A 13,107-nucleotide genomic window follows, 5' to 3' on the forward strand; every position below is an offset into this window, starting at 1 on the left:
GCTGATTCCCATATTCTGTGCATTGTGTGTGTATATGTGTGTATATAATATGTATGTGTGTGTATGTATGTATGTATGTATGTATGTATGTATGTATGTATGTATGTATGTGTGTGTGTATATATATATATATATATATATATATATATATATTCTCAGAGGTGGGGGACTCGAGTCACATGACTTGACTTAAGACACCAGTTTGAGGACTTGAGACTTGCTTGACTAAAATTCATAAAAGACTTGACTTGACTTTGACTTTAGACATATGACTCGAAATGACTTTACTTTTTTTTACGTTATTAAATATTTGCATTTTTGATGTGTTAAAGCAAAATTAATGTGGCTGTTATGTTTCTGACACCACAGTCACTTAAATCACCTCAGTGTGTTCTGATTTTTAGGACACTGGCTGTTTTAACAATGGAAATACTACATTTTTTTAGTGACTGTGGTGTTGAAACATGACCAGACAAAGGATTTTGAGCTGTTTGGGCATTCAAAGTGTTTATTTAATATGCCAAGAAAAAAGCACTAGGCAATTTTGTTAATGTTGAAAATAAAACAAAACCTTTCCTGACCACTAACTTTTAACTGATTTAAAGGTGAAAATTGGGGTAGATCAGTATTTTGACTTGATTTGTGTCTTGACCAAAATAAATGACTTGACTTGCTTGACTTCTAACAGGGACTTGACTTGCTTGCTTTTCACCACAGTAACTTGGGACTTGCTTGAGACTTGCACATGTGTGACTTACTCCCATGTGTCTGATAGTCTGATACAGGGGCGTAACTACAGGGGTGTAACTACAGGGGTTGCAGGGGTTGCGATTGCTACCGGGCCCCATGCTCCAGGGGGCCCAGTAGCAAACCAGTGGGTGAACTTCCAGGATTGCAAAAGTCACACTTGCGACCGGGCCCTGGCATTGCACCACTGTGGGGAGGCCCCAAGATTGCAGGAAGGGAGCCCACTGCAGAACTTGTGAAAGGATCCTGCTGCGGGACCGTAATAAAAGGCCATGCAACGAGAGTAAAGAGCCCCAGGATTAGTGGGAAGAGCCCTGGGCTTGAAGGGAAGGGCCCCGGCCAGGGATCTGGGGGGGCCCTTCATGTTTTCTTGCATCGGGGCCCTGAAGGCTCTAGTTACGCCTCTGGTCTGATATATATATAAAATCTTAGGCAGCGCCATATCCCTCCCTTCTTTTTTTAGACCTATTTACGGTAATGCTTCACTAAATATTTGTTATAATCTGATACAAGTTCTTTTAAATTGAAAGTGTATAGGCCAGGTGGAGTCTAGGGTGCGGATTAGCAAGTTTCATAGCAAACCATGTTTTAAACCTTAAACACTGGCATTTTTGAATGTGCGTATGTCAGGGTTTTGCACCCTGACAAGGAGGAGTAATACTGGTTCTGTCACCTATAACTCAGATTGTTCTCTGTTGCAAAGCAACACCAGCTGAAGATTACACTTTGGTGTCTGATGCATTTCCTGCTGTGCACTGTGGTTCTATCTGTTGGTCACTGTGATGTACCTGCACAGCTGTAATGATGTAGAAGTTGAAACCACAGTCTGCAGTAGGAGACATCAGAGATGCACCCTAAAATATGTAATGGTGAAGATCCTTTTGTCTAGTGTAAGAAAACGAAGGTCAGTGTCGCCATCCAGTGGTACTGGTAAGTTATCACTCTTTCACAGTATGAATTTTTAAATTGTTTTGCGATCGAACAATCACTTTTAAAAAACTTGTTTTCAAAATAATTTGTGTATACTTCTACTTTCTTTTTCTCGAAAAGGATCCCCCAGATTGGCAAGAAATTCTGACTTATTTCAGGGGTTCAGAATTGCAAAACTATTTCACCAAAATTTTGGAGGATGATTTGAAAGCCATCATTAAGCCTCAGTATGTGGACCAAATTCCAAAAGCCGCAAAGGTGTGTATGCAGTGTTTTGTGCCGCAGTCCATAGGGAATATGATTGTAATAAGCTTGCATGTCTTTGCCTCAGAAGGGGTAGACGTGACTCTACAATGGAATGCAATGTAATAAAATATTTTTGCTATCTCAGGGCCCAGTGGGGACCATTTTAGATCGAAAAGATGAAACAAAAACCCAAACTAAAGTTTGTCAACAGCTGGGTAAGTACTCTATCATTACACAACGTTATTCCCTGCCATACTGTTAAATTAAAAAAAAAATAAACACACTTAAAGTGAACTTGGTGTTCCACACGCCTCAGGAATCTAAAGCTGACATAGCTGAAAAAATGGGAGAGGACAAAAATGCAAAACACAATCAACTGACCTGTTATATGACTGGCTCCCGTACAGTCAGAGCTCACTCTGCTGTGTGACATTGCAGGCCCCATACTGTGGCTGTTTTTGAATGGGCCGTAAAATGCAGGCTGCAGTGTGCCAGAGCCCTGTGGAGTATAATGGAGAAGATAGAAATATCTGCCCTCGTCTACAAATGAGCCGCTTAATGTTTAGGTTGTCGCAGCTTGTTTTAGTGCTTTGGGTCTCTTTAGCCATTGTCTTCCATGAGGTTGTCATTGTTCTTCGGTACAAAAGATGCACCATGGCATTTTGGTTAGTATTCCTTTCATCACACTTCTGCACCAATTGTAATATTTTTATGTTTTTAAGCTTAGTATGTTTTTAACTTTTTTGCTTTTTTTCTGTATATATATATTATTGAGTATTAAATATGGCAATGACATTTCAGATCTGACTCATCTGAGGGACAGAAATGTGGAAGACCTTTCTGGAGGGGAACTTCAGCGGTTTGCATGTGCTGTTGTCTGTATCCAAAAAGCTGACATGTAAGAACATCTGTTTTTATTAGTAAACCAAAAATATTCTGTGTACACTTAACTGAATTGTGTTTCTGTCTCATTGCAGCTTCATGTTTGATGAACCATCCAGTTACTTGGATGTAAAACAACGTCTTAAGGCTGCCATTACCATCAGATCTCTGATTAACCCTGACCGGTAAGGAAACCAATCGGTCTACTAAATTAAAATGTATTCAGAACTCCCACTGTGTACATGGTTATTCTCAAAATTTGAGAATTCTGCTTGGAGTTGCTCAAAACAAGTATGCTTATCTGCATACTTGTTTTTGGTATGGATGCCATTGTATTAGCCTGACAGCTAAGCATTAGCAATTTTAGCAGTCAGTTACCCAGGCAAATCCCTTCCCTGGCACCTGCTGCTCTCCTCACCAGCCCCAATTTTTACTTCACTGCCTGCAAGTTTTGACTGTTGTGAGGTGCCGTCAGTGGGAGCTGAGGGAGTCTGGAGCAGACATGGAGAAGAGACAGGGCAACGGTCCAAGCTAGCAGGTGTGTACAGAGGGTAGAGTCCCTCAGGGTATAAGGACTTCTATGTAATGGGATCTGAAGGCTGTACTAGGAATACCTACAAGGTACAGCGAGACAAGACAGGGCTAAGCTCTGCACACTCTGCTTTCAGCATATACAGAAATACTGCATCTAGCCCTGCTTCTACAACCTGCAACTTCATGGAGCATGCTGGTTCTTGCCATTCCTGCTAAAGTGAATACAGTATGAGTATTAACCTATAAAATTAACACAAGGGGGGTTATTGTGTTTATGACCAAGCTGCTTTTAATAGCTCAGTACATATAACTTAGGTTAGTTGTCACTTCTCATTTATTCTCTTGATAGACAGCTCTCTAGAGGTTCCTGTGGGTATAGAGGTTGTGTTCTGCTGTGCAAATATGTTTCCCTATAAATAATGGACATGCAAAGCACACCTTTGACTGCATAGTAATATGCAGATTGTGTAGTGGTGGCTCCTAGGCTTTTAAAGCTGGCTTCTAATTCTGGTTGAGATTTGTCTGGACCTGGTATAATATGAGTATAACTGACTTAGCGTTTTTTTTTTTTCAAAAATTGCCTAATTGGAGGGGAGACAACTGGAAAACACAAACCTGTTGAAAGTTAGCATGTTTGTTTTGCTGTGCTGCCTGCTTAGTATTTAGGCACAGAACCTAACTGCCCTTGTATGTCAAGTTTGCCTTCTATAGTTACATTTGGGACCTCAGAAGCTAGTTTTTCCTCTATCGTTCATCGACAGACGCAGCCTAATCTCCATGAGCTCAGTGAGTTTATGCTTTTTCCTACCAGGAGTAGTCTAGGCAGGAAAAAAATTCACATGTACACGCCCACAGGGCTGTCCCTCCAAGCACAACCTTCACTGCCACAGCCCAGCACATCAGTTTGTTTTCTGACTAGAGAAGGAGTAGACCTAGGTTTCCTGCTGGGACTCTGGTCTCCGTTTTTTTTTATTATTTTCAGAATATTTTCTTTTATTTCTCTTTAATCGCTAGCTAGTGTTCAGGTAAGAATTTTCTTAGTGATCTACAAGCAACAATGCGGGCTGGGGCTTCGTACTGGATAATCTAGGTCCTTAAGGTCCCCCCAGTCTGGCCTACGAGCGTGAGCAGGTTATAATGCCCGGAGGGGGACGAGCTTGCGAGCAGATATCTCGCCAGGAAGTGATGACCTGGAACACCCTGAGTCGCAGCGTATCTCTCGGCTGACAGCACCCCCACTTGGGTGGGAGGCAGTCTGCCCGGAGTGATGCCCACCTGGTCCATGGTATGGTGAGTAAATGTGCCCCCCCGTGCCCCTGCTGGCCTTGGAGGGCTGTGGATCCTCTCCTGGGGATAATGTGATTTGTGCCTCCCAAAAGATCCCCCTGGCCTGCCCGATCTGTGTGTCCTTCCCTCTCCCCTTTCTGCCTGCTTCGGTGGCTATGTCTCGTGCGCCTGGCGCCCTTTGGGGGTGGGTGGGGGTGACATGGTACCTGGGCTTGCTGGTCCCTGTTGTGGTTCCTGAGGCCCCCATGTGTCAGTCCCTATCCACATTGCTCACCGTGGGTGCCGCCATCTTGAGTGTGGGTAATGTGATTTTTTTTTTTTTTTTTTTTTTTTTTTTTCCTGGTTGATCTGTATGGGCACCCATGTTTGTGTAGCCCTTGTGCTATGCTGGTATTGTGACCTTTCTCAGGCAACATTACTTCCTGTGCATGTATTTCCTGCTGCTGACAGGGGTCACTTCCTGTCTTCCCTCCATGGTTGAGTCAGGTGGACGGTTTGCTCTGTGGTGGTACAGTACTTGAGGGGCCCTGCACATTCTGCTATCAGTTCAGTTTAAAGGGGTTCTCTGCAGACCGTCGCGATCGGTGGTGAATACCGCGATCTGCGCTCTTAAAGGGACAGTACTCTGTTTTTTGCAATTCGCACTATGGCGTCTCAAAATGTGAAATCGCCCTCAGACCCACTCTGTGACTCCTGGACTGTCTGGTTCGCAGTCGCTGGCTTCGATTTCAGATCGCAGCCCTGGAAATTCTGGCGACTAAAGTTGATTTAGTCATGAGAAGGGTTGATGGCCGTAAACGGCCGCTGCCTTCTCCATCTATGGAGGTGTTCACTGGTTCAGAGGCTGATGTGGTCACCCCGGACGCCACCCTGAGGGGTCGCTGTCCTCGCAGTCAGATGTGAAGAGGACTTGTCTTCTTCAGCTGCAGCGTGGGGCCATGCCTTAGTGCAGTGGTCCTCAACCCTGGCCCTCAGGGCCCACTAACGGGCCAGGTTTGCAAGATAACTGATATACATCCCAGGTGATATCATTTGCTGCTCAGTGATTGCAGTACTCTAGTCTGCATCTCTCCAAGGTAATACTTAAAATCTGGCCTGTTAGTGGGCCCTGAGGACCACTGCCTTAGTGGATGCCCTGATTTTTTTCAGTACTGGATACTTAAAAATTGGCTGATGAGCCTGTGCCGACAGGGACAGGGGTGGCTTTTGGTTCTCGGAAGTCTTCAAAAGCTGACAGGGTTTTCCCTTGTCCCGACACTTTTCACGATATTGTGAATGACCAATGGCGGCTCGTTAAGCATGTGTTAGTGGTGCCCAAATGCTTTAAACGCCGGTATCCATTTGCTGAAAAGGTTTCCAACCGTTAGATGGTGCCACCTAAAGTGTACCATCCTGTCTCCAGATTAAACAAATACCCTTGTGCCTGTGGTGGACTCCCTGGTCTTCACCGGTCCAGTGGACATGCGGGTGAAATCCCTTTCCCGCAATCTTCACGTGCTGGCGGGTTCCATTTTGAAACCGTTTTTTGTGTCTGTGTTAGTCTCACAGGCGGTAATGGAATGGATTAGGGGTTTGCGGGAGTCTTTGGACCCCAAGACTGTATTTCCGGAACAGCTGGACCAGGTGATCCAGGCTCTGGTGTCCCTTTTGTGATGCGGCTCCCCTGGTGGCAAGGGTTTCAGCCAAGGGCATTGTTTTGAGATGCATGGTTTGGTTGAAGAGCTGATTGGCTGACCAAGTTTCCAAGAAAGCCTTAGCTGATCTCTCCTTTCGGGCAGACCGGTTGTTTGGCTACTCATTGGATGAGTTGATCAAGGGCCTGACTGGCTGAAGAGTACTCTTCTTCCTCCAGGGTAAGACACCCCGTGCTAAGCGGGGTCCCTCCTTTTCTGCTTATAAACGTTTTTTTTTCGTGCCTCCGGGGCGCAAGAAAAAGGTAAGCCGTTCAGAACTTCTGGAGGAACTAAGAAGCCTTGGGGCAAGACCAAGGCCGGTCAGTCTGGTGCTGCAGACAAATCCTCTTCAGCATGAAGGGGCGCCCTCATCCGTCCCAGGGGTGGGGGGATATCTGCGCTTGTTTCAGGAACCCTGGACTTCATTCAGGACAATTGGGTTCGCAAACTGATTTGCTCCGGGTACAAGATCGAATTCTGGTCCCGGCCAGGGGACAAGTTCTTTCAGTCAAATCTTCACCTGTCTCCGGAGCGCTTAAAGGATCTGAGGGAAGCTGTGTGGGATCCCCTGGCTCAAGGGGTGATTGTGCTGGTTCCTCCGCAAGAACACACTCAGGGTTTCTATTCAAACCTCCTCACGGTGCCCAGAAAGGAGAGCAACGTGCGTCCAATCCTGAACCACAAGGCTCTGAACCCGCTTTTGTTTCAAATGGAGTCCATTCGGTCGATGGTGGAATCTTTGAATCAGGAGGATTTTTATGGCTTCCATCGATCTCAGATGCGTATCTCCACGTCCCCGTATCCGCTTTGTGGTGGCAGAAGAACAATTTCAATTTGTGGCATTACCCTTTGGTCTCGCCTCGGCTCCCAGAGTTTTTGCAAAGGTCCTAGCCCCTGTGCTGGCCCTGTTGCGTCAACGAGGTATCTCCATTGTGGGATATCTGGACGATCTGTTACGAGCAGTCTCCCATTCAGATCTGCTGGACAATGTCTCCATCATCATTCAGACCCTTCAAGAATTCGGGTGGAAAATCAATTTTCACAAATCTGCCCTGACACCGTCTGTGCGGGTCACTTATCTGGGGCTGACCCTCGACTCTGCTCTGGCGAGGGTCTTCCTTCCCTTGGACAAGCTTCAGAAGTTGCAAAGGGTTGCTGTATGAGACTGCGGGCTTGCATGAGGGCCCTGGATCTGATGGTCTCGACCTTCGAAGCGGTCCCGTTTGCTCATTCTCACACGAGACCGTTGAAGAAAGATTCTGTCAAAATGGAACAGAGATCCTCGGTCATTGAACCTGAAGATTCGGTGAGCCATCTCACGAAGTCGGCTCTTTTGGTCACTCCAGTCACCTGTCCTGTGCCAAGGCAACTCCTTCCTGCCAGTGTTTTGAACGGTGGTCACCACGGACGCCAGCCTGTCAGGCTGGGGTGGAGTGCTGGGGAAGCACTGTGCCCAGGGGATTTGGACGACGGAAGAGTTTTCCTTGCTGATCAATATTCTGGAGCGGAGAGCAAATCCAACTTATCCTGCTTCACTGGACAAGTCAGCTACGCTGCTCTCCGGTTTGGGTTCAGTCGGACAATGCCACAGCCGTGGCTTACATCAATCATCAAGGGGGCACCAGGAGTGACCTGGTGGCCAAGGAGGTGGCCGAGATTCTAGTGTGGGTGGAACACAATATTCCGTCTCTCTCTGCAGTCCACATCCCGGGTGTGGAGAATTGGCAGGCAGATTACCTGAGTCGTCAGGTGTTGGATCAAGAGGAATGGTCTCTTCATCCGGAGGTGTTTCATCTCCTGTGTGCCCGGTGGTGGACTCCTCCTTTTTAGAATACAGTATTAGGTAGATTTCTCTGCTTTGTCGCAGAAGGTTGCCTTCTTAGTGGCTATCATTTCTGCTCGCAGAGTCTGAGTTGGCGACGCTGTCCTGTCATTCGCCCTATTTGGTGGTCCACAGGGATAAAGTGGTCCTCCAACCTAATCCATCTTTCTCTTACGTCCTCCGACAGTCGCCGCCTCTTCATATTCGTCACATATGGGGTATTAGACTTTGCTCCGAAGGAGTAGCTAGGCAACAGAATATGTTAACAATAAAGCTTTAACATATCCCACCCTCAAGGGGTGGTCCCCTCAGTCAATACCCTCCTACTTCCTGCAACCATATCTCAGTTTTAATGTCTAGCTTGTCAGGAGTGGCTGGCTCTCTCTGTGCTGGGACTTTTTGTCCCAGACTCTTTCTTCTTTTTGATATTTTGTTTGAGTTTTCTCTCTACCTTTACTTAGCTGTTATTTTTGTCAGCATTAGTTAGTTCTTCGGACGAAGAGGATCATGCGGACTGGGTCTCGGGCTGATCCCCCTGGTCGCAGGTCGTGGGTCAGTGGCTTCCCAGTCTGCCATCGAGCGTTCAGCCAGGTAACGCTCCTGGCACGGTGAACGACCCATCCCTGTTCGGTGCAGGGATGATTGGTGAGGTGGCTACCTCACCGGACGCTGTGCGGTTTCTGAACCGCCATTGTGTGCGTCTTGAATTGCGACTCTCCCTGCCTCATGTGCAGCGGCTTGTTCGCCTGTGCGGGTTCCCCACGCCATGTGAGGTAAGTGTATCTATGTGGGGACCTGTCTGTCTGGGGGGGGTCTCAGTCTGGGACTGTGTAACCTGCCTTTAATCACACTGCTTGTCTCCCTATCTCTCGGCTGCATGCTGTGGGCTGCAAGGGGGGGGGGAGCTGTATGACACTGAGTATGTCAGGCTGGGCAGTGTGAGGAGCTGTGTGCTGTGGGGCATGTTTTTAATGGCATGTTGGGGCATATACAGCGATCGCTGCGGCGATCTAACATGTATCCATATAATGGGATAATATTGTGTGTGATTTTATGCACTGTGGAGCGGCGATTTCGGCGCCAAACGACGCCATTTTACCGGCGCCCGCTCCGGCCGCATGGTTTACATGCACGGCGGCCATTTTCTTGTAGCCTCCATAGGCTTACATAGAGCGCCCTGGCAGCATCACTTCCTCTCTCCTGGAAGCACCGATCGAGGCAGCAGCAGCAGCGGAGTCTCCTCAGGTTTTATCCTTCTATTCCTGTGTTCCATTGCCTGTATTCAGTCTGTATATTCCCTGTGGGGGTCTCATTGTGCCTGAGTGTGGTGCGGTGGGCTGCGCTTGCCGCGCTTGCTGTAAGGGGGCAGTTAACCCTTGGTTGTCTGGCATACAGGGGCAATGGATTCTCAGGAGGGCAAGTTTCCCACAGTATTGGTGGAAAGCCAGGGGACCGCTGTTTCCCCCCCAGGGGGGGATTTAGCCACTATTGTGGCTGGCCTTGCTGCACAGGTGCAAATGCTGGTGGCTGCTCAATCTACTAAACGGCCCAGAGTTGCTCTGTCCTCTGATTCTGAGGGTGAAGGTGATGGGGCTGTTCTGGCGGGGACCCCCCTATCGGGGTCCCGCTCCTCTCTTGATCTAGTGGGGTCTGAGGTAGAGGCTGAAGTTGAGGGGGTTGATAATTCTCCCCCTGGCTCGCCTGAAGAGCTTGCAATCATGGATGAGTTGATTGCTTCCATTAAGCAGACGCTACGTTTGCAGGACGAGGTGTGTCCCCCAGCTGCCTTGGCGGCTTATGGGACGCAGAGAAAACGCAGGACGCCGCAGGTTTTTCCCTGCAATGCTGATTTTCAGCGCGCTGTTAAGGACCAATGGCGCGATTTGCGCAAGCCTTTTGCGGTACCAAGTAAATTTAAGCTGCGTTATCCTTTCTCGCCTGCCACTGATGAACGGTGGTGTGTGCCTCCGCCAGTGGATCATGCTATTGCGGTTTTGAACAAAGCCACTGCGATCCCTGCAGAGGGATCCCCTGTTTTCCGTGATGCCACGGATAGGAGACTGGAGTCTCTTGCCCGTCATACTTATTCTGTTACGGGTTCTATGCTTAAGGCTCTGTTTGCTTCTCTCATGGCGGCCCAGGCGATCGCAAGTTGGACGCAGATGCTTAGGCGCGTCCTAGTGGCCGATTCGGCCTCGGCGGCGACCCTGGATATGGTGGATCAGATCCACCAGGGTGTCATGTATCTGTGTGATGCGGACCTGGACCTGATTCCGTTGGCCGCGCGTGTGCACAGCGTGGCGGTGTTGTCTCGCCGCCTGGTTTGGTTGAAATGTTGGTCGGTGGACCAATCTTCACGTAAAACCTTAGCCAATCTGCCTTATGATGGGTCTCGCCTTTTTGGGGAGTCCCTGGATGTGTTGATTAAGGGGATTACCGGGGGTAAGAGCACTCTCTTGCCCCATTTCCCCAAGGCTAAGGGGGCTTCTGGGAAGAAGCATGCTCATTTTCGGCCCCCTCAGGGGTCCTTTCGTGCCTTTCGGCCGCACTACAAGGGCAAACCGTTCAAGGGCCAAGGCTCTCAGAAGAAGCCCTGGTCTGGGAAACAGAAGTCCGGTCAATCCGGACCTGCGGCCCGTAACAGTTCGGCCTGAAGGGGCGCCCTCACCCAGTTTTGGGGTGGGGGGACGCTTGCTCGGTTTTCTTCAGCCCTGGTTGGCCCGTGTGAGGGACAGATGGGTTCTGGAAATCGTTCGATCTGGTTACAAGATCGAGTTTCTCTCTCGGCCGGAGAGCAGATTTTTTCCCTCAAATCTTCAACTGTCTCCAGAGCGCCTGCGGGATCTGCACCTGGCGGTGCGGGACCTGAGGGCTCAGGGAGTGGTGGTTCCGGTGCCTCATCGGGACAGATTTTCGGGGGTTTTATTCCAATCTGTTCACCGTGCCCAGGAAGGAGGGCAAGGTTCGTCCGATTCTGGACTTGAAAGCTCTGAACCGCTCTGTGCGAGTTCGCAAGTTCCGCATGGAATCCCTGCGCTCGGTGGTGGCTGCCCTGGTTCCGGGGGAATTCATGGCCTCCATCGATTTGAAGGATGCGTACCTTCACATCCCCATATTCGGGGGTCATCAGAAGTACCTTCGATTTGCCATTGCGGAGGATCACTACCAGTTTGTGGCGTTGCCCTTTGGGCTCGCCTCGGCTCCGCGGGTCTTCACCAAGGTGCTTGCACCGGTTCTGGCATTATTGAGAGCCCAGGGCATTTCTGTCCTGGGGTATCTGGACGACATTCTGGTTCGGTCTGCGACCAGACAGGGTCTGGAGAAGGACCTGTCTGTCACAATGCAAACTCTGCAGGGGTTCGGTTGGACGATAAATGTTCCAAAGTCGACACTGAGTCCGTCGGTTCGTCTCCCCTATCTGGGAATGATACTGGACTCGGTGCAGGCGAAGGTCTTCCTGCCGGAAGACAAACTCAGGACTCTTCAGGAGGAAGTCAGGTCCCTCAGGGACGTTCCACACTCGTCTCTGCGGACGGGTATGAGATGTCTGGGATTGATGGTCTCGGCCTTCGAGGCGATTCCTTTCGCGCAGTTTCACACGCGGGGTCTCCAAGCGGAGATCCTGTCCAGGTGGGACGGGCGACCTCAATCTCTGGATCTTCAGATCTCGTTGAGTCATCGCACCAGGGAAAACCTTCTGTGGTGGCTCCAGTCCCCGTTGGTGTCCGGGGGCAAGTCGTTTCGTCCGATCTCGTGGACGATAATCACCACGGATGCCAGCCTGTCGGGCTGGGGTGGTGTTCTGGGCGTTCTGTCCGCCCAGGGGACCTGGTCGGAGGGGGAGTCTTCCCTTCCGATCAACATTCTGGAATTGCGTGCGATAAGGCTCTGTCTTCATCGCTGGACGGACCGGCTGCAGGGCTGCCCGGTTCGGGTGCAGACGGACAATGCCACGGCGGTGGCCTACATCAACCACCAAGGGGGCACCAGGAGTGCCCGAGCGGCTCGAGAAGTGGCCGACATTCTGTCTTGGGCCGAGACTCATGTCCCGGCGATAACGGCGGTTCACATTCCGGGAGTGGAGAACTGGCAGGCGGACTGAGTCGCCAGACCCTGGATCAGGGGGAATGGTCTCCCCACCCGGCTGTCTTCCAGATGTTGTGCGCGAAGTGGGGTCTTCCAGATGTGGACCTGTTCGCGTCTCGCCTCAACTACAAGGTGAAGAGGTTCGTGGCAAGGACGCGCGACCCTCGGGCAGACGCGTCGGACGCGTTAGTGGCCCCGGGGCATCAGTACAGGCTGATGTACGCGTTTCCACCGATTCAGTTGCTGTCCAGGTTCCTTCGCAGGTTGCACTCGGAACGCAGCACGGTAATTCTTGTGGCACCGGACTGGCCTCGCCTGTCCTGGTACGCAGACCTCGTGAATCTGGCGGTCGACGCTCCTTGGCGTCTGCCTCTTCGAGACGATCTACTGTCTCAAGGACCGATTTACCATCCTGCTTTACAGTCGCTGGCTTTGACGGCCTGGCTGTTGAGACCGAGGTCCTGAAGGAGAAGGGTCTCTCTCCAGAGGTCGTTCATACTTTGATCAACGCGAGGAAGTCTTCCTCGGGGAAGGTTTATTACCGTACTTGGAAGGCCTATTTTGCCTGGTGTGAGTCCAGGGGGTTTTCACCCCGCACGTACTCGGTTTCCCGTGTGCTGTCTTTCCTTCAGACGGGTGTCGATCAGCGTTTGGCGCTGGCTACGATTAAGGGTCAGGTGTCGGCGCTGGCCGTTCTGTTTCAACGTCCCGTGGCTTCCAACTCCTTGGTTGGCACTTTTATTCAGGGTGTGCGGCATCTGGTTCCTCCTAGGAGGGATCCTTTGCCCCCTTGGGACTTGAATCTAGTTCTATCTGTGTTACAACGTGCTCCTTTTGAACAGATCAGGGAGATCTCGTTGTCTATGTTGTCCAAAAAGGTCGCCTTTTTGGTGGCGATCA

The 13,107-nt window shown here is 49.9% G+C and overlaps 1 protein-coding gene across 1 annotated transcript in view; it reads left to right on the forward strand.

Moving 5' to 3' along the window:
* Positions 1-13,107, forward strand: part of ABCE1 (ATP binding cassette subfamily E member 1) — a 66,459-nt gene that overhangs the window by 17,985 nt on the left and 35,367 nt on the right. The window contains exons 5-8 of the mRNA XM_082254586.1: positions 1,798-1,935; positions 2,069-2,138; positions 2,725-2,821; positions 2,901-2,990. Of these exons, the coding sequence (XP_082110712.1) occupies positions 1,798-1,935; positions 2,069-2,138; positions 2,725-2,821; positions 2,901-2,990 (395 nt within the window). The remainder of the gene's footprint in view (positions 1-1,797; positions 1,936-2,068; positions 2,139-2,724; positions 2,822-2,900; positions 2,991-13,107) is intronic.

Source organism: Pelophylax lessonae (genome assembly GCF_965119305.1).
Source record: "Pelophylax lessonae genome assembly, chromosome: 1".
Taxonomy (NCBI): Eukaryota; Metazoa; Chordata; class Amphibia; order Anura; family Ranidae; genus Pelophylax; species Pelophylax lessonae.